The sequence below is a fragment of the Megascapheus bottae genome, chromosome 19 (genome assembly GCF_031878675.1).
Source record: "Megascapheus bottae isolate mThoBot1 chromosome 19, mThoBot2.hap1, whole genome shotgun sequence".
Classification (NCBI taxonomy): domain Eukaryota; kingdom Metazoa; phylum Chordata; class Mammalia; order Rodentia; family Geomyidae; genus Megascapheus; species Megascapheus bottae.
Genome location: NC_143527.1, coordinates 35,801,068 through 35,821,556, shown reverse-complemented (window position 1 = coordinate 35,821,556; position 20,489 = coordinate 35,801,068). Strand labels below are relative to the sequence as shown.

Genomic DNA, 20,489 nt, shown 5'->3' with positions numbered 1-20,489 from the left:
ACAACCAGGGTTGTTCTCTTTGATTGCTCTATCTGTCCCTAAGTGTTCCCTATATATGTGACAGTCACTGTTACCTCTTTAGTTCTCAGGCAGCACTTATTAAGAACCATTTGGGTGCTTTAATGTGAAATTCCCATTTCTGGCTCTCATTAGTGATGGGGATTCCTTAGGTGTAGGGCAGGGTCAGGGAGAGTGCATGTTCAACAAACAGTGCGATTTCCCAGCTGGTTTGGAGTAGTTCATGGACAGTGGGTTCTCATGGACCCGCAGAAGCACAAAGCACAAATGGTTGGCAGGATTTGATCATTTTAATAAAGAGGAGACATTGCTCTGAGGAGGATAAATCATTAGGTTCTACAGCTGTGATAGGCAGAGTAAGGATTTGAACTTTGATCTCTTCTACTCCAAAACACAGTCCTCTGAAATGAACTAGAATGACCCACACCCCCACCTCTATCTGCAGTTGGGCCTGGATGAATGAAACTTTTTCATGAAATGTGTTAATTTTGCAGACATTTACCTATCTGCATTGTTTATTGGTGTACACTGGTTATACATAGTACAAAGTACATTATGACATTTCTATAATGCATACAATGTGCTTTGATTTTGTTCACCCCTGCATATCCCGTCCTGTCCTCCAGCCTCCCTTTATTCCTATCTTTTCCACCAGCTATTTCCAACTCACTTAATTTTCTTTCTTTAAAAAAAATTCTTTATAGCATCTTTGTCTCTCCTGTTTTTTTTGCACTCACATCCTTCCCTCCAGGAATGGGGCATTATGGAGATGCAAACCCAGCCCACACCAATGCCCTAAAACTTTGTGTGTGGAAGCGGCAGAGCTGTGTTCTGTGTAGTCACTGCTCACCTGTGCCCATCTGCAAACATTCAGGAAATTTACACAATTCTTGTCCTAATTGTTATAACCATGCCTATGTTTTAGTACTTCTCGGAAGAGGATCTTTGAAAGAAGCAAAGCTCTCAGGTCTGGAACTGGGCCACTTAGACAGTTCTCTCCTTCAGGGCTTCAGCTGGCCTAGGTTTGGGACAGCTGAGACACTGTCGCCTCTACAACCTTATTGAGGCATGGCTGAGTCTATGGCAGTGTAACTGTGGCTGGTACAGAGTGGGGCTCTTGATGGATAAGTGTAGTTAAAGGCTCATCTTGCCAGGATTTTGGCGCCTGCTGCAAGGGTATTTTTGTGCTGCCCCTGAATTGAGTCTCTTCCAACACATCTGGTAGTAGGTAGGTTTGTGGAAAGTCAAACAATTGCTGAAGTACTTCTTCATACTCTGTCCAATCCAATCAAGCTGTTGCTTTCTATGCATCCCCTCCCCCAGCCTTGCTGCTGATTATGGGGCATGAACTCAGCTTCTGGGCACTGTCCCTGAGCTCTTGCTTTAGAGTGTTTTACCACTTTGAGCCACGGTGTCACTTCTGGTTTTCTGGTGGTTAATTGGAGATGAGTCTCACAGAGTCTCCAGACAGGGCTGGCTTTGAACTCTAATCCTCAGATCTCGGCTTCCTGAGTAGCTAGGATTACAGGCATGAATTACCAGCGCTTAGACATTGCTCCTTGGTATAGCTCACAGAACAGCTTGGTTGGGACTGAAAGAGTCCTGGGCTATAAAAAGTATCATCAGATATACACACAGATCCGTGTCCTAGCAAGTTCTACCTGCATGGCTTATGGTAGTCACTTTAGCTTTTTTTATGTGGGGGGCCTCTACTAGAACTTGAACTCAGAGCTTTGCATTCTGCTATGGACTTTTTTTGTTCCAGTCCCATGCATCTGTATTTTCAGATTTTTTTTTTGTGGTTAATAGAGACACACCTCTGCTTCCAGATTTTTTTTTTGTGGTTAATAGGAGATAAGTGTCTTATAGACTTTTCTGCTAAGGCTGACTTCAAACCACGATCTTAAGATCCCAGCCTCTTGAGTAATTAGGATTACAGGCATGAGTTGCCAGTGCTTGGCTGTTCCCTTTTTGTTTTGAGATAAGGTTTTCCTTTGCATCTCAAGCTGGCCTTGAACTTGTGATACTCTGCCTTCACCTCCAAATTGTGCAGATCATAGTCTGGAGCTACCACACCCAGGCTCTTGTGCAGGTATATATATGTATATATGTACACAGGGCCTTATTCTCTTACTTTGGCTTGAGCCACAGCTTCATTCCTGCTTTTTCTCTGGTTAGTTGGAGATAAGAGTCTCACAGCCATTTATTTCTTCATGGATGACTATGAACTGTGATCCTCAGATCTCAGTCTCCCGCGTAACGAGGGTTACAGATGTAGGCCACTGGCTAACCGGCACTTCGTAAAGTATTATGTGGGACAAGAAAAACGTATATGTAATAGATGGAAGATACAAATAATATATATTACATATATAGTATATACAATGATAGTAACAAAAGCCAGTGGTATAAGCAGACAATATGGTTTAAAATTAAATGAAAAGTGGGAAGCCTTGGTGACTTCAACAGCTGCCATTGCTAAGTTATATAATACAGTCTTGGTTTGGCTGCTGCTTTTGCTAAATGGATAAGAAAAATAATGACTTAAAGTTAAAAAATAAAAACTTACTTTTTTTTTCCAGGGCCAGTTCTGTGACTATTGTAATTCTGAAGATTCCAGGCGGGCACATCCAGCCACATATGCAATTGATGGATCGGAACGGTGGTGGCAAAGCCCTCCTCTCTCCTCGGGCACACAGTACAACAAAGTCAACCTCACCTTGGATCTGGGTCAAGTGAGTTTTGCCTTTGATCACTATAGACCCTTTAGTTTGGATTACTGTTTCGATGGTGGTGGTGGTGGTGGTGGTGTGTGTATGTGTTCAGTTACTGGGGCTTGAACTCTGGTGCTTCTGCTCTTGTTTATTTTTTTCTCTCTCAAGGCTGGTACCCTACCATTTGAGCCACACCTCTACTTCCATCTGCCATTTCTGACAGAACAGAAATTTCTACAAAAATGAGCTTCAGGCTGGGAGTTTGGCCTAGTGGTAGAGTGCTTTCCTAGCATGCATGAAGACCGAGGTTCGATTCCTCAGTACCACATACATAGAAAAGTCCAGAAGTGGTGCTGTGGTTCGAGTGGTAGAGCTCTAGCCTTGAGAAAGCCCAAGGAGAACACTTAGGCCCTGAGTTCAGTTCCCAGGACTGGCAAAAAAAATGAATCACAGTTTTTAATTCACTAAACATTATTGAAATCTCTAGACATTGTTTCCTAAAACCTAGTTAAAATGCAAATCCTTATTCTTGACTATTAAAGGAGTGAAAAAGATTAGTGTTAAGTTGTTTTGTTGGAAAAGATATTTTAATTGCTTTAAAAATTGTGCCTTATTGGTAGAGAGATTGCCTAGCATGCATGAGGCCCTGGGTTTAATTCCTCAGTAGCTCATCAACAAAATAAATAAAATTAATAAAAATGAAAGGGAAAATAACCATTAAATTATTTTTATTATAGTATTTTATTGTCGGGGTAGCGTATAGAGGGGTTACAGTTATATTCGTCAGGTGTGGGTACATTACTTCATGAACACTGATACCCCTTCTCATGTTTTTCTCTTTCTCTCCTCCACCCCAAATTATTACTTTTTTTTTTTGCCAGTCCTGGGCCTTGAAATCAGGGCCTGGGCACTGTCTTTGGGTTTTCTCAAGGCTAGAACTCTACCACTTGAGCCACAGTACCATTTCTGGCTTTTTTCTATGTATGTGGTACCAGGGAATCAAACCTGGGTCTTCCTGCGTGCTAGGCAAGCACTCTACCACTAGGCCAAACCTGCGGTCCCTGAATTATTTTTTTAATTGTGATAAAATATAATGATAAAGTTTATCTTGGTGAGTACACTTTTCAGTGGGCTTCCATATATTGACACTGATGTGTGAGCATCAGCATCATTCACTTCCAGAGTTATTATTTCTTTTACCTTGCACAACTGAAGCTCAGTACTTGGCAATCCCTTTTTGCCTCTCTATACAAGCCCTGGCAACTGGTGTCTATTTCCGCTGGATTTCTGCCCCTCAGAACCTCACGGAAGAGGAATCATGGTGTGCTTATCTCTAAGACTAGCTTATTTCCTTCAGGCTGAACTTTCACGGTTCACCTGGGCTGTAGCATGAGGCAAAATTTCCTTTTTAAGGGCAAATAACATTCCACTGTGTGCATGTATCACATTATATTTACCCACTCTTCCATTGACTGACACTTGGATCACTCCCAACTTTGGACTATTGTAAGTCATGCTGCTAAGCACATGGGAGTGGTAATGGTATTTTTATTTTTTAAATAACATTCTCTTTCCTGGAAATCCTAACTTTACAAACACTGAATACTGCTGTAGTTTGGCACCTCACTGGGGTAACTGGTTCACAATGGAGCCTGGATTTGGCCTGTCCTATCCAAGATGACTGCCCTTGTACATAACTCCTGAGTGTGGCTGCACTGTGTGCTACAACTGTGATCAGTTGAGCTTATATGACAGGGACAAAAGATTTCGTGAATGCATTAAAGGTCCCCAAAGGCAGATCAGTTCCGATTTTGTAGAGCTCTCAAAAGAGACTGGAGAAAGAAATTTGACCCATGGGAAAATTTCCTGCTGGCCTTAAAGGGAAAGTACCAGAATTGGAACTTCCTGTGGAGACAAGCCATGAGACAAGGATCTCAGAGTGAGTTCTAGAAGCTGAGGCTGCCCCCCCTCACCTCCCAGCCAACCATTCCTACAACTGTGAGGGATGGAATCCAGCAGACCTCCTGAGTGTGGCTTTGACCAGAAAATAGAACTTGGTTGTGTTATGCTGTGCCTGGCTCCTTACCTGCAGAACTTCAAGATAATATGTGTTGTTTAAAACCGTTAAGCTTATAGTCATTTGTTTTTCATTAGCAACAAATGAATTTACCATTTGTTCCCTTTTTTGGGCCACTATTCTTTTTGTTGGATAACATTGTGCACAGCAGACAGTTCATATAAAAAGCTTCTACTGGAAAGAAGACAAAAGGAAATACTATTTGGGAGTTGAACAAGATGCAGATTTCTTATTATACGTATGTCATTTTCATTTTGATTGGGCATGGTTTGATGATAATAAAGGGCACTCAACCTCTTTAGCCCATAGTGTGTGCTAAATTAGTTCTCTCCTGCATCAATTAGCATCTAATGTAATTCACAGAGATGCTGTCTGGGCCAAAACACTCTATAACCCCAGTTTCAACTGTGAGTTCATTTTATCCCTCTAGTAGCTAACATTAATTCAGTAATAATAGCAGCAGCATTAACTCAGTAAGTTTAGCTTGTAACGTTTAGGACTGGGATAGACTTGTTATGTCAGAGTCCTTTCTACCTTGGCTGGCCTTGAATTTTTCATCCTCTTGCTTCAGTCTCCTGAGTGCTAGGATAACAGGCATGTGCTACCATGCCTGGTGATTACAGTACTTTAAATTGAGCATTTTTATACCTAATAGGAATTTTAATCCATCAAGAGTCCATACCAAAAAATAAAATAAAATCAGATAAATAAAATGACCCATACCAAAAATACTTAGGCCATTTTTTGAATCTGTGCTAGAGCTTGAACTCAGAATCTAAAAGCTGTCGATGAGCTTTTTTTTGCTGAAGGCTAGTGCTCTCCAATTGAGCCACAGCACCATTTCTGGCTCTTTTGGTGATGAATTGGAGATAAGCGTCTCATGGACTTCCCTGTCTGGGCTTGATCCTCAGATCTCAGCCTCCTGAGTAGCTAAGAATGCAGGTGTGAGCCACCAGCACATGACATAATGCCATTTTTTTGAAGATTTTTTAAAAATATTTTTATTGTAATTAATAAAAGGGTTACATGATATTTGCCATAATGCCATTTTTTAAAAGCCCATTTCAAAAGGATCTCTTTCAGGTGAATGTGCTGAAACATGCCTGTAATCGCAGAACTCAGAAGGCTGAGACAGAATAGAGGGATTGACAGCAGCTTGGGTTACACAGTGAAACCTTGCCAGAAAAAAAGAAAGAAAAGGAAAAGATCCATTTGGCATTTGATATGCGGATATATCCTTAAATAAATGGTTAAATTCAGAAAACATCAACATAGGAGGAATTTAGTGATTTGCTCGGTGCTGACAGATACCAGTCATGGTCTGCATATCTTTACTGCTTTGAGTCTGCTCTCTGCCAGAATGGCAGGGTGTTCCTGTAGTCAGCCTGCCTCGATTTATGCCTGCTGCATGGTGTACTCACTGTAGGGTCCTTCACAGCATACTTAACTGCCCTCTGCCTCCATTTCCTCATTTTGACATGAGATGATAGTACAAACATCATAAGATTGTTATTTAAAGTTTTTAAAGTTAGCTGCCTCATTTTTAAACTTGCGTGGGACAGTGTTCATAATTTTTATTAAACAAAATGAACTTCAATAAACACTCCTAACTTCTGTGTCTCTAGAAAGAGAAATATACAATATGTTGAAAGTACCCTGGAAAAGGTTTAAGAGCAGGAAAAAGATTATACATTGAGTTAGCCAGAGCATCTTTCTTCTTTGCTTTATGTTGGAACAATAAGCATGTCTGCAAGCATTCATATTTTATGTCCCACTAGTAATATCTGTTTCCTTTCATTTGCTGTGGTAATTATGAAAAATGTCATTGAGAGGGCAAACTTCACAATTTAAGAGCAATAGCAAGCCAGGTATCAGTGGTTCATGCTCATAATTCTAGGTACTCAGGAGGCTGAGATATGAGGATCAGGATTTGAAGCCAGCTGGGGCTGGAAAGTCTGTGATTTCTTTTTTGCTGTTGTTGTTGGTCATAGGATTTGAACCAAATCCTGGCACTGTCCCTGAGCACTTTTGCTCAGGGCTAGTGCTGTACCTTTTTAAGTCACAGTGCCACTTCTAGTTTTCTGGTGGTTTTGGAGGTAGGAGTCTCATGGATTTTCCTCCCGGATTGGCTTCGAACCATGATCTTCAGATCTCAGCCTCCTGAGTAGGGAGGATTACAGGTGTGAGGCACCAGTTTCCAGTTTTATACGAGACTCTTATCAATTAACTTCAAAAGGTGGAAGTAGAGCTGGGGCTCAAGTGGTAGAGCACTAGGTTTGAGCAAAAAAGCTCAGGGACAGGGCTCAGGCTCTGAGTTTAAGTGGAGGGTAGTGGGAGAGGGAGAGAGAGAGCTAGAGAGGGAAAGGGAGGGTGAAGACAAAGGACCAAGGGAAGGGGAAGAAGGAGGAAGAAGAGAAGGGACTGAGAGACAGACAGACAGACAGACAGACACACTTTGCAGTTAGGAAAGTGTGAATGTTGATACCTGGAAATAAAACATAGGTCATCAACTTGTGAGACTAATATACTGTTTGCCAACTGCTGCAAACTGAAATTTGACTTTGAGTTTGCTGCAGTCAGTTTGACAGATTATGGTGTCAAGAGGGGGCCAAAAAATGTAAAATGTAAGCCAGCAACAGTGGCTCACATCAATAATCCTGGCTGCTCAGGAGGCTGACATCTGAGGTTCAAAGCCAGCCTGGACAAGAAAGTTTGTGATACTCATCTCCAATTAACCAGCAAAAACTTGGACATGGAGGTGTGGTTCAAATGGTAGAACACTAGTCTTGAGCTAAAAAGAGCTCAAGGACAGTGCTCAGGTCCTGAGTTCAAGCCCTAAGATGTGAAATTACTTACTCAGTCTTTGGAACCTAGGGCATTCCTTCCTCCTGGGAGTGTGTCCTGTGATGGATTTCCTTTAGCATCTTAGTGAATCCTCATCACATATTCCTTCAACCCTGTCTGTATCCTCTGAGGCCCTGCAATGCCATGTGGTAGAAGGTGCGTAAATTATGAACTCCTTGAAGCTCAGAGGCTGTGTGTACATCATTCTTTTTAAATCTACAGGGCTGGAGAGTCCTAGAATTCACTGTTCTCAGCAAAATTTGAATTAAACACTGTTCTCTCATACCACCCATCTGATGATATGTTTTGCTACAATCATAGAGAACCCTGTTTATTTTAAAGACCCCCTTCACATTTACATTTGTTAGTTTTCATGTAACCAGTACCACAAATACAACAAATATAACAGAAAGCCTATGTTTCCTTCCAAAACACTCAGCAGGCTGTGGATAGACAGCAGATGTCTGAGCAGAGATAAAATCTGGCCCAGGAGGTAGCAATACTAGGAAACAAAATACTTTCCTTCTGGCATTTTCTCCTATACTCTGTAGCTAGAAATGAATATAATAAAGTGTTTTTAACCTCCTTGGGGCCTTATCAGGTGGCCCTGATTCACACATAGTGAGGACTTTGGCATTTGACTGTTTCCCTAGATTAGGCCATAGTAGTTATTAGAGTTCATTTTTCTAATCCTGAAAGGTGACAAACAGGGTATGTCAACCCATGGCAAAGAGAAAACAGCAGTCCAAGGAAAAGACCCTATGGGGTGCTGACTCAGCCCACATCTGAATGTAAGCTGCCTTAATTCTCCTAAATCACAGAAGTATACTATAAATAGACTCATTCTTTAGTTCTTATAACTCAACATTGATGTGACATCTTCCTAAATAGCTTCATTTTATAAGATTGGCGTCTGTCTTTGACATGGTCCTACTACTTCTGTGAAGTTGTTCTGAAGACATAATATGATAAAAGCTCAGGATCTGAATGCTATTCAGAATGGTGTAAAATGAAAAACAATCTCATATTCAAAGAGAAGACTGATTCAGTCAATGAATGAATATGAAGCCATGAAAGTGATGGTAGAGCGGTCTTTATTGACACAAATATGTCCACACTGCTTTCTGAAAAAACTTATATATTTGTATAAATATAACTGTATATATGTATAACACATTATATATCATATATGTGTGTATTAAATATGATTCAATCATAGTAAAAAGCATGGCACATATAAACAAAATTCAGAAAAGATAGCCCATAAAATGATAAACATGCTTTTCTCTGGATGGTGGAATAATCTGTGGTCTTTACTTTCTTCTGGAAGTCTCAGTTGGGTCATCAACTCTAGATTATTATCTAGGTGTTCATCTGGTTATATACCTTTCCAGCTTCGTGAGTCTAGAACTTCTAGCTAATGTCTCAGGACCAATCTCTTCATGTGAAATATGAGATGAATCTAGTATCAGTCTCATAGGGTCATGGTGAGGCATTTACAAGATATCACAGAAGAGACTCTTAGATTAATAGTGTCCCCCACATGGAGCCATCAACCTGTGTCACCTGTTGGTTCTGTATTTTCCATTTCTTCCTTTCTTTTTTCTTTTTTTTTGCTGATAATTCCTTTCATTTTTTTTGTCAGTCTTGGGGCTTGAACTCAGAGCCTTGGGCACTGCCCTTGAGTTTTCTCAAGATTAGCACTCTACCACTTGAGCCATAGCTGGCTTTTTCTGTGTATGTGGTACCAGGGAATCAAATCCAGGATTTCGTGCATGTTATAGGCGAGTTCTCTACCACTAGGCCACATTCCCGGTCCCTTCCTTTCATTTTTTATTGGTTTAGAATTTAATGATAGCACAACAAAGTTATGTGTGAAAATTAAATATATGAATTCAAGTTTATGAATATAAAGCAAGTTTACCCATAGTATGATATTCCCTAATCCTTATTTCTTTTCCTTTTTTCTTTTTTTCTTTTTTTTTTTTTTTGCCAGTCCTGGGCTTGAGCTCAGGGCCTGAGCACTGTCCTTGGACTTTCTCAAGGCTAGAGCTCTACCACTTGAGTCTCAGCACCACTTCCAGCTTTTTTCTATGTATGTGGTACCAAGGAATTGAACCAGAGTCTTCGTGCATGCTAGGCAAGCACTCTACTACTAGGCCAAACTCCCGGCTCCATTTTCTTTCTTTCCCTCCCTCCCTCCCTCCCTCCCTCCCTCCCTCTCTTCCTTCCTTCCTTCCTTCCTTCCTTCCTTCCTTCCTTCCTTCCTTCCTTCCTTCGTTCCTTCGTTCCTTCCTTCCTTCCTTCCTTCCTCTCTCTCTCTCTGTCTCTTTCTTTCTTTCTTTCTTTCTTTCTTTCTTTCTTTCTCTCTTTCTTTCTCTCTCTCTCTCCTTCCTTCCTTCCTTCCTTTCTTTTTTCTATCTATCTATCTATCTATCTATCTATCTATCTATCTATCTATCTTTCTCTCTCTCCTTTCTCTCTCTCTCTCTCTCTCTCTCTCTCTCTCTCTCTCTCTCTCTCTCTCTCTCTCTCTCTCTCTCTCTCTCTCTCTCTCTTTCTTTTTGTCCTGGGAATTGAATTCAGTGCCTGAGCACTGTCCCTGAGCTTCTTTTGCTCAAGGCTAGTGTTCCACCACTTGAGACACAGCACCAATTCCAACTTTTTCTGTTTATGTGGTACAGAAGAATCAAACCCAGGGCTTTATGCATATTAGGCAAGCATTCCACCACATTCTCAGCTCTCCTTTTATAAACTACCTTTGATGGATTTTAAAAAATGCTATCTCTATGCAAGCATATTGAACATACTTTGGTCTCCTCATTCCTTACATCTTCTCCATTCCCCACACTCCTGTTTTAATCCTACAGTGTTTCTGTTTTGTGCTCAAGTCCCATGATTATAACTGTTAGTTCAACAATAACTTTAGACATATATTCTGCACACATAAGGTTATTTCACTCAACATGATGATCTCCAGTTCTATTTTATTGAAAATGGCATAATTATATTCCTTTTTTATGGCTGAGTAATACTTCATGGTGTATATATGCCACATCTTATTTATCTATTTGTTTATCTAGGAGAACCTAGATTGATTCCACTGTTTAGTTATTATGAATAGTACTGGGATGAATATGGGTATATATACGTTAATATTTCCTCTTCCAGATACTCAAAACTGGTATAGCAGGGTTATAAGGTCATTTTTAGATTTTTAATGACACTCTTTACTGATTTCTATAGCTTTTGGACTAATTGTTATTCCTTCCCCTCTCCCATTTTCACGATCTTTTGATCTGACTGGGGTGAGATGGAATCTAAATACAGTTTTGCTTTGCATTTCTTTTATGACTTAAGAATATGGAACATTTCCCCATGCTTATTAGCCATTTGTGTAGAACTCTTTGTTTATTTTGTCTATTTGTTAATTGGATTATTTGTTCTTTAGCTCTTTATTTTCTTTTGAACTATTTGTGTTTTTATACATTAATCTTTTATCCAATGAATATCAGGCAAAGACTTCTCTCAGTCTGTGGATTGTCTCTTCACCGTGGTACTTGTTCCATTTGTTGTGTAGAAGATTTAAAATTTGGTGTAGTCCTATCTGTCCATTCTTGTTCTTATATCCTGAGCAATTAGAGTCCTATTCAGAATAGAGTTGCCTATGCATACATCTTCTAGTTTTCTCTCTGTCTCCCTGTGGTGGCTTCAGAGTTTCAGGTCTTACCTTAAGGTTTTGACCTATCTTAAGTGACAGAAAATGGTCTAGTCCCAGTGTTTTGCTTTGCAGATAAAACTGAATTCAGACCACCTTTTTAAAGTATAACTCACCACTTTTCCTGTGGTCACTGCCTATTTGGGGAGAAGCTCTGTGCTGTGTCATTGGCAGAGATGCTGATAAAAACCATGGGTGGGGGATGGGGCTGGAGCAGGGATCCCTAAGGATGTCATCTCCAGCAGGCCCCACCTCCCTTTCTGGACTTTCTATGACTACCCTCACTACCCCTGTCCCACTGGCTTCATGAGTGGCACACATGCAGGCCGCTTGGTCCTACTTCTCCAGAGGGACCAGGTTTCCTTTCTCACATCTGGCATCTCTGGTGGTTCTCTCTCATAAAACTGCCCCTCCCGATCACTACTACACTGTTGGTGGGAGTGCAAACTCGTTCAACCACTCTGGAAAGCAGTGTGGCAGTGCCTCAAAAGGCTAAACATAGAACTCCCCTATGACCCAGCAATTCCACTACTTGGCATTTACCCAACCACCCAGAAAGAAGGACACACTAAACCCACTAGCACAACAATGTTCATTGCAGCACTATTCACCATAGCAAAGATATGGAACCAACCTAGATGTCCCTCAGTTGATGAGTGGATCAACAAGTTGTGGTATTTGTACACAATGGAATTCTATGCTTCTGTCAGAAAGAATGACATCGCCCCATTTGTTAGGAAATGGAAAGACTTAGAAAAAATCATATTAAGTGAAGTAAGCCAGACTCAAAGGAACTTAGGCTCAATGGTTTCCCTCATTCGTCATAATCAGTAGAAACCTTGGGCTCTACTAGCAGAGATCTGCAATAGAGCAAAATCTGGATACATAAGGCCATATAATGTGAAGCTAATTGAAAGGACCTCCAGGATAGTGAAACAAAAGCATATAATGAATGATTGTTGTCCTTAATGTACTATGTTGTCTCTCATCTCCTTTGCTGTCCCTTGGTTATCTCATATTGGTATAGTATCTCACTTTGTTATCTGATATATTGAATTTATTTGTATTTGGATATTTGAAATTTGATAGGGAAGGGGGGAAAACCAAGACGGGTGGGGGGTGTGGGAGGGGGAGGGAAATGGGTACCAAGACATGTGAAAGGGTATCAATGTATGTGAATTAATGCACCTTCTATCTGGCAAATATCATGTAACCCTTTTACTAATTACAATAAAAAAAAAAAAGAAAAAAAACTGCCCCTCCCCCCCACACCTTGGGCACTGCAACCTACAATGCAACTCCCTCTTCTCCCACAACTGGAGAGCGGGCTCCTGGAGCTGTTGGCACTTCCCTCCAGCTCTTACCTCACCAATGCAAATGTTCCAGGACAAGGAATCCCAGATGGAGCATGCCAGGCGTGGCACACTCTGCTCTTTAAGCTTTGAGCCCTGAGTCTTTGTTGCTCCTCAACGTCGAAGAACAGCCTGCATAGAACATTCAGTTCTTTCCCTGCCTCTCACAATCACTCTCCTGCCTGCTTCAACCACATGTCTTTCTGGGGGCTTCAGCGAGATGGTAGAAAGGGCCAAGGCTTCTCAGTTGGTGGGAGACTTGTCCCCTTCAGGATCTGTCTAAATCCACATTCCCAGGCAGCCATGGAAGGCTGGCGTCTAGGCTGGTGTCTTTAGAAAAAGACCTAAAGTGAATCAAGCAGCTGGGAATATTCAATTAAAAATGGAAAGGCAGCCGGTAGTTTTGCCTAGTGGTAGAGTGCTTTCCTAGCATGCATGAAGACCAGGGTTTGATTCCTCGGTACCACATACATAGAAAAAAAGCTGGAAGTGGTGCTGTGGCTCAAGTGGTAGAGCTCTAGCTTTGAGAAAAATCCAAGGACAGTGCTCAGGCCCTAAGTTCAAGCCCTATGACTGGCACAAAAAGAATTAAGAATGAAAAGGCAGAACTCTGGGCTTGGCAGAGGTGAGGCATGGTGGAGAGCAGACAGGGTCGGTGCACAGAGGTGAAGGTAGGGAGTGGCAGAGGGCAGGTATTTTGTGAGTTCTTTTATTTTGGGGGAAGGACATAAGCCCATACCACTAGGCCTGGCTGTCTCTCAACTCAGGTCCTGGTTAGGGGTGGGGTGGAAAGTACCTGGTACTGTCACTCCCCAACCCCCACATCAGTGGGTACAGATTGTAGCATTCTCACTGAAACCTAAATCCACCAATGCTTAAGTCAATTAGAGAAGATGGCCTAATACTCTCATATAAACTAGGCACATTTTTTCATATACTAAATCATCTCTAGACTACTTATGACGCTTAAATACAATGTAAAATGCTATTTTTTTTAAAAAAAATACTTATTTATTTTGTTTTGGTCTTGGGGCTTGAACTCAGGACCTTGTCATTGTCCCTGAGTTTTTTCACTCAAGGCTAGTGCTCTCCCACTATGAGCCACAGTATCCCTTCTGGTTTTCTGGTAGTTGATTGGAGATAAGAGTCTCACTGACTTTCCTGCCTGGGATCCTTGGATTTCAGTCTTCTAAGTAGCTAGCTTTATAAGCATGGCCGACTGGTGCCTAGCTTAAAATGCTCTTTAAATAATTGTTATTCTGTATCATTTAGGGAAAGATGACCAAAAAGTCTGTATGTGTTCAGTACAGCTATTTTTGATGGGTGGCCAGTTGAATTTGCAGCTGTGGAACCTTGGATACAGAGGCACACGTGTATTTTGTATAGGTGGGTCTGACACCTTGCTTGGGCTGCCAGCTTGCAATTGTTAGTAGGTTTTCATGGTGACTGTGCAAGCTACCCTGCTTAAACTCAGGTTAGGACTCTACAAGCCCAGCAGTCTACTCAGTCCTGGACCCAGTTTTCTTTCCTAACTTGGCTTATTTCTTTCAGGCCTTATATTCGGCTTCTCACATTACAAACCACCAGCCCAGCCCAGCAGTGTCTTAGCATCCACATTCCTAAATCCCAGCTTATTTACAGCCCGGGAATCTCTGACTTCCATTGCTCAAAGTGTGCTTTTGGGCCCAGCCTTTTTCAAGGCACAGAAGTTTGAGATTCAACCCGGACTTACTGAATTGGAACACACATTTTAAGTCCCCGAATAGACTACAGACACATTGAAATTTGAAGAACAGTGCTGTACCCAGTGTTCTTTAACCCATCTGTGACAACAGACTGCTTTGGGGGAAAAAATCTAATCTGTTATCTCTGTGAAATATAAAGTGAGTTCTTTGGAAGTGGGGAGGAGGCAAAGCCTAGAAACATTTAGAATACAAACTTCCTAACAATAGAGTTGACTGACATTAGCTCACCCTTTCAAATGTTTGCAAACGTCTCTGAGCGTTTACTCTCAATCTCTGTTTTTCACTGTGGAAGCAGCTCCCAGAACAGTACTTGTGCATGGACCACACTTCTAATGGCACCATATACTGTAACTTTTCTTCAGTCATCGTGTCCAGTGGCCCAGCCTGACAAGTCAGCCTGTCTTGTCTGTCTTCTGGCTCAGGTTTGGTTGCATTGTACTAGAGACATTTGTCAATGACTTAACAAATGTTAAAATAACCTCAAGCCCCTCAGCCTCCCTTTCCTCCTCCCTTCGCCCTTCTCTGCTTAGTGCTGAGGCTGCTGACCTCCCCAGGGACAACTCCTCTAACTCCACCTCTGGCAGCATCTGGCCCCTGACATGAGCTGCCAGCTGCTGAGGACAAAGAATGAAATGGGGGCATCTGTTCGCATAGCTCTCTCTGCTGGCTGTGGCTCAGTACGTCCATGGAGGCCTGGGCTCCCCTTCTTGCCCCTCTGGCTCAGGGTGGGAGAGGTCTTGAGGCTCTGGGCTCTGAGTTGTATAGTCATCATGAGAAGGCTTCCCAACCTCAGTCTGCTGTTTTATTTTTTATTTATTTTTTTATTTTTTTGCCAGTCCTGGGCTTGAGCTCAGGGCCTGAGCACTGTCCTTGGGCTTTCTCAAGGCTAGAGCTCTACCACTTGAGCCTCAGCACCACTTCCGGCTTTTTTCTATGTATGTGGTACCGAGGAATCAAACCCGGATCTTCATGAATGCTAGGCAAGCACTGTACCACTAGGCCAAACTCCCGGCCCAGTCTGCTGTTTTAAAAAGGCACCGCAATCACTTCCTTCTAGCATGTTCTCTGTCTCCAGCTGGGATGCACATGGCACCCACCATTCTGCCTTGAAAAGGTTGCAGAACTGGTTGAAAGTTACTGAATTAATTATCCAGCAATCACCTCTGAAAGAATAAAAGGAAATGAATGAAGCGATGGCAAAATACAAATTTTTAAAAGTTCATCCACTGTGTGTGTGTGTGTGTGTGTGTGTGTGTGTGTGTGTGTGTGTATGTGCATGTGCACACGCTCACACTCACACTCCCCCTACTTTTCATTTTGCCTTCTTTTCCTGTTTTTGTGTTTTGGTAATTTTATGTCGAATCAACATTTTTTCTTGATATCCTTAAAAATTGTGCTATCCTCCCATCCTTCTGTTCTAAAACAAAATGGGATATAGATAAATGCAAGCTATCGATGTAACCATAAAAATACAATTTTTTTCCTTTTCCGTATTTTGTTTTGACTTAAACTGTGAAACTGTACTTGAGCTTGCTTTATGATTCTCTGAAACGATTGTGTCTTTAGCTAGAAATGCTAGTTTTATAGTATAATGGATTTCCGAGTCAGGTTAAGAAGATAGTGCAAGGGAGCTGGGAGCCCGCGGGCCGGAGATGCTGCTGCTGCTGCTGCACGATCACGACCCGGAGCATCTGAGGAATAGCTCACCATGTCTACAATTAAAAATGGCCTCTAACAAAACTACATTGCAAAAAATGGGAAAGAAACAATACAGAAAGAGTAAAAAAGTTGAAGAAGCAAAGCCTGAAGAATTTGTTGTGAAAAAGTACTGGACCGGCGTGTCGTGGATGGGAAGGTAGAATATTTCCTGAAGTGGAAGGGATTTACAGATGCTGATAATACTTGGGAACCTGAAGAACATTTAGATTGTCCAGAATTAATTGAAGCATTTCTTAATTCTCAAAAAGCTGGTCAAGAAAAAGATGGTACAAAAAGAAAATCTTTATCAGACACTGAATCTGCTGACAGCAAATCAAAGAAGAAAAGAGATACTGCTGACAAACCAAGGGGCTTTGCTAGAGGTCTAGATCCTGAACGAATGACTGGTGCCACAGACAGCAGTGGAGAATTGATGTTTCTCACGAAATGGAAAGATTCAGATGAAGCTGACTTGGTGCTGGCAAAAGAGGCAAATATGAAGTGTCCTCAGATTGTAATTGCTTTTTATGAAGAGAGACTAACTTGGCATTCTTGTCCAGATGAAGCAGCTCAATAATTGTTTGCATTGTTTTTTATATATATTTATACATATATATAAAAGCCGAGTCTTGGTTTTTGAATTAATGGTGTGAAACAACTACATTCTAATGAAAATCAAGTTTGATATGTTGGTTTTGAAAGTAGTATTGGGAGTTGTTGAGTTTGTTTTTTTCCCCCTCAATAGCACTGGTTACTTTGAGCAAATATAATTAAGGCTTTCTGTAGTTGCTTCCTTTATCAGAAAAGAATATTTAATACCATGGTATATTTCCTCTGTATTCAGGAACAGATTTTTTTTTAATAAGGCAACTTTTTCTGGCAATTACTTAATCAGAACAACTTGTTTTTAACTGCTATGTTGAAGGACCATCCTGAAATTTTTTGTGTGTTTGTGTGTGTGTAAACAAAATACTTACATGGGTAGTTTTTTTGTTTTGGAGATTTTGCTTGTTTAGAGGTGTTGGGCATCAGACCCAGAGCCTTGCATGTGTAGGCAAATGATGTATCACTGTGTTACATCCCTGGCCCTTGTTTTATTTTGTTGTTGTTAAGACAGGGTCACTAGGCAGCTCAGGCTGGCCTTGAACTTAGTAGGTAGCCAGGCTAGCCTCAACTTTAGGTCCTCCAGCCTCTGCCATAGATAACAAATGCAATACGTTTGCAAAATGTCTTGAAAGGAAAAGTGTCTTATCAACAGCTTCCCTCACCCAGATGAGACAACTAAGATAAATTTTGATTTCCTTTCATTAAAAGTTTGTGTAATGAGCATTCCTTTACAGAGTATTAGAATCTGTATACTAAAAGCTCATAGATCATGAGCTATCTAAGACTGCTCATGGAAATGTAAAATCAACTGGTTAGAGATTTCGACTATTTAGGACCTGCTGGCCTAAATGAGTGGACAACATTTTATAATTGTTGACCTGCATGCTTTTTCTTTACCCTAACTCATTCCTAACATGTAGGCTCAATTTTTTTTCAGTATTGGGTTACTGGTTCCACAAAAGCCAGAAAAACAACTTTGTAGTAAACAGAATGTTACCCAACTGTATATTGTTTACTTTATTGTAAATAATGGTGAACAGTGGTCAATAAATAGTTTTATATTCTTTTTTTAAAAAAAAGAAGATAGTGCAAATCTGGGGAATCATTCAAGCTGTATATGTTAGCTATGGCCTCTGTTTTCTTGGTATATTTGTTTGTTTTGATTATTGCTTGTCCTGGGGCTTGACCTCAGGGCTTGAGTGCTGTCCCTGAGTTTCTTTTGCTCAAGGCTACCTCTCTGTTACCTGAGCCATAGCTCTACTTTCAACTTCTTTGGTAGTTTATTGGAGATAAGAGTCTCATGGATTTTCCTTCCTATGCTGGCTTCAAACCCTGATCCTCAGAGCTCAGCTTCATGAGAAACTAGGATTACAGGCATGATCCACTAGGGCCTGGCAATCTCTGTTTCCTTTTAAAATAGACTCACAGAGAACAAGGCCAACTTGGGAACATGTGCCTTTTATAAAGAATATACTTTCATGCAGCTGTTTGCCCTTTACACTGATTTGTTTCTTTTTCTTTAGAGCAAATATATCCTTTAATTATAAGACCTCATTATCTTTTGTACTATGTCATTCGCAGCTGTTTTCTCCTGCTCCTGGAAACATTTCCAGTGGCAGTTAGATAATTATGTGTGTTGATAGCTGGGAATAGGTTTGTGTCTAAATGTGTAGGGACTCTTGCTAAGCATTCAACTATGAATAATATCTCCAGGCATTCTTTTAAAAGACCCCTTTCCCACCCACACTGCATTTCTTATTGGCTATTATCAGTTCTCCTTTTGCTTGTTCTGGAGACAAATGGGCCTTCATCAAGCAAATTATACACTGCAATTTCTTTTTAACTATATTCTGATACATAGTACATCTTTAGGGGGCACAGGAAGATTTTAAAAATATATATACAAAGCCACACGGAAACTTCTTGCTTAATGGACTTGTGCAAATAGATGGTATCTTAGCTACCTGACTTATTTGCTGCCCAAACTGGCCTGTAGTCACGGTATGGTAAGACAGATACTCTCTTTGCATGAAAAAACAGGGCACGTTTTATCTTTTGAGACTAAGACTTGATGCTTTTGTTCACAGTGTGGCTGTCATCTGAATTATACCTCCAGACCAAACTAGAGCTTTTTAAAGGGGTGACTTGGCAGCAATTGGTTGGTATAGCCTGACATAGTTTCAAGAGACAGAATAGGCTGTTTTGTTTTTTATTCTTGATGCTAGTACTGGGGCTTGAACTCAGGGCTTGGGTACTATGTCTGAGATTGTTTTGCTCAATGTGAGCATGCTGCCACTTGAGCTACAGCTGGTTAATAGGAGATAAGTGTTTCAGACTCTCCTGCCTTCGTTGGCTTCCAACTGTGATCCTCATAGCTCAACCTCCTGAGTAGCTAGAATTATAGGTGTGAACCACTGGTGCCTCATGGAAGAGGCTTTGTAGCAACTCCTGTAATTGAGAAGAAAGAAACTAAAAGGTTGATGTCTTGGGAGGATACATCGACTTAAAATGCCCTGGAGGCCAGATGTCCATGGGAGAAAGGGGAGCTCCTGCCATGTGCTCCTGGTAAATGAAAGGAGATATACAGTACATGCTAGCACCAACAATGCTTGAACTTCCATGAACCTCTGAATCATCTGCTTGACTCAGAAGGTGGCAGTATGCTTGTAGATGTTCCCAGAGATGCCAGGTTCCATGGTCCACATTCTCCAGAGGCTAGGGCCTGAAGATCTTACAGAAGTGATGAGCCAAGGCAGAGGCTGAAGCCAGCAGAAGAGTGAGCTGTAGAAAAAAAGCAAGAATCTCATTGCAGGAAGAGAAGTCCAGGAGAAAGAGTAGGAGGAGGCTCTCCAATGGCCTTGAGAGGGTGTGCTAGGTCTGGAGAGTCTCTGCCCAAACTTCTCACCCTCAGGCAATTCTTCAGATACCTCCAGTTGATTGAGAAACCAAAGCTGGCTTTCTTGGGTATGATTCACGCAGGCAGGCCGGAAACTTGGGCTGTGCAGCAACACCCAGCACTGGCATAACAACCCAGGGAGGAAAGTCTGCCTGAACCAAATGACCTGCAGGGAAAGCAGAGGTTTTCAGCATCAAGCTCCCCTGCATTGGCTTTGTCTGCCTTCAAGTTGTCTGAGAGGACAGGCTTTGGAATGAGATAGATTGGGGGTGGAGTCCTTGTTTTATTACCTACTCACTGTGTGATTACACATTCTGCATCCTTCCTAAACTTCAGATTTTGCATCTGAAGATCTTAGTGCTGATTCACTAGGGGTATTGGCAAGGCTGCTAGAGCACGCTAAATGCTCTAGTTTTTCCTCTTCTTCCACTTCCTGCTTTCTCTCATTCTTGGTATTGTTTTAATAACTCTGCTGACTAATCCTTCCTGCTGGCATCACCCCTCCTCCTTTTCAGCTGCCATTGCAACAATGGACCTGCCTGAATCCTGTACCTTGAACTTGTGTTTCTCAAGCTCTGGAAAACCTAGCAGGTAGAGTTCAGGTTCTGCAGTTCAGGGAGCCAGGTTCAGTAGTCATGGCTTTCTAGCTCAGTGAGCAGTCTTTGACTCCAGGTTTTTCCTTATCCTGGGGAGTCCAATGAATGAATGAAGATTAGGGTATTGCTTCAGTCAGTGTATTCACCATGGAGGGAGGTGTTGCCTCGGCTTGTAATATTCTGGGAAGATTCATGAGGTATTTATAAATGAAGCTATAAGATATT

The 20,489-nt window shown here is 41.4% G+C and overlaps 1 protein-coding gene across 1 annotated transcript in view; it reads left to right on the top strand.

The window, feature by feature from the left end:
* LOC150049833 (laminin subunit alpha-3-like) overlaps positions 1-20,489 on the top strand; it is a 129,530-nt gene that overhangs the window by 13,577 nt on the left and 95,464 nt on the right. Inside the window, 1 exon segment of the mRNA XM_090353538.1 lies at positions 2,601-2,753. Coding sequence (XP_090209664.1) covers positions 2,601-2,753 — 153 coding nt within the window.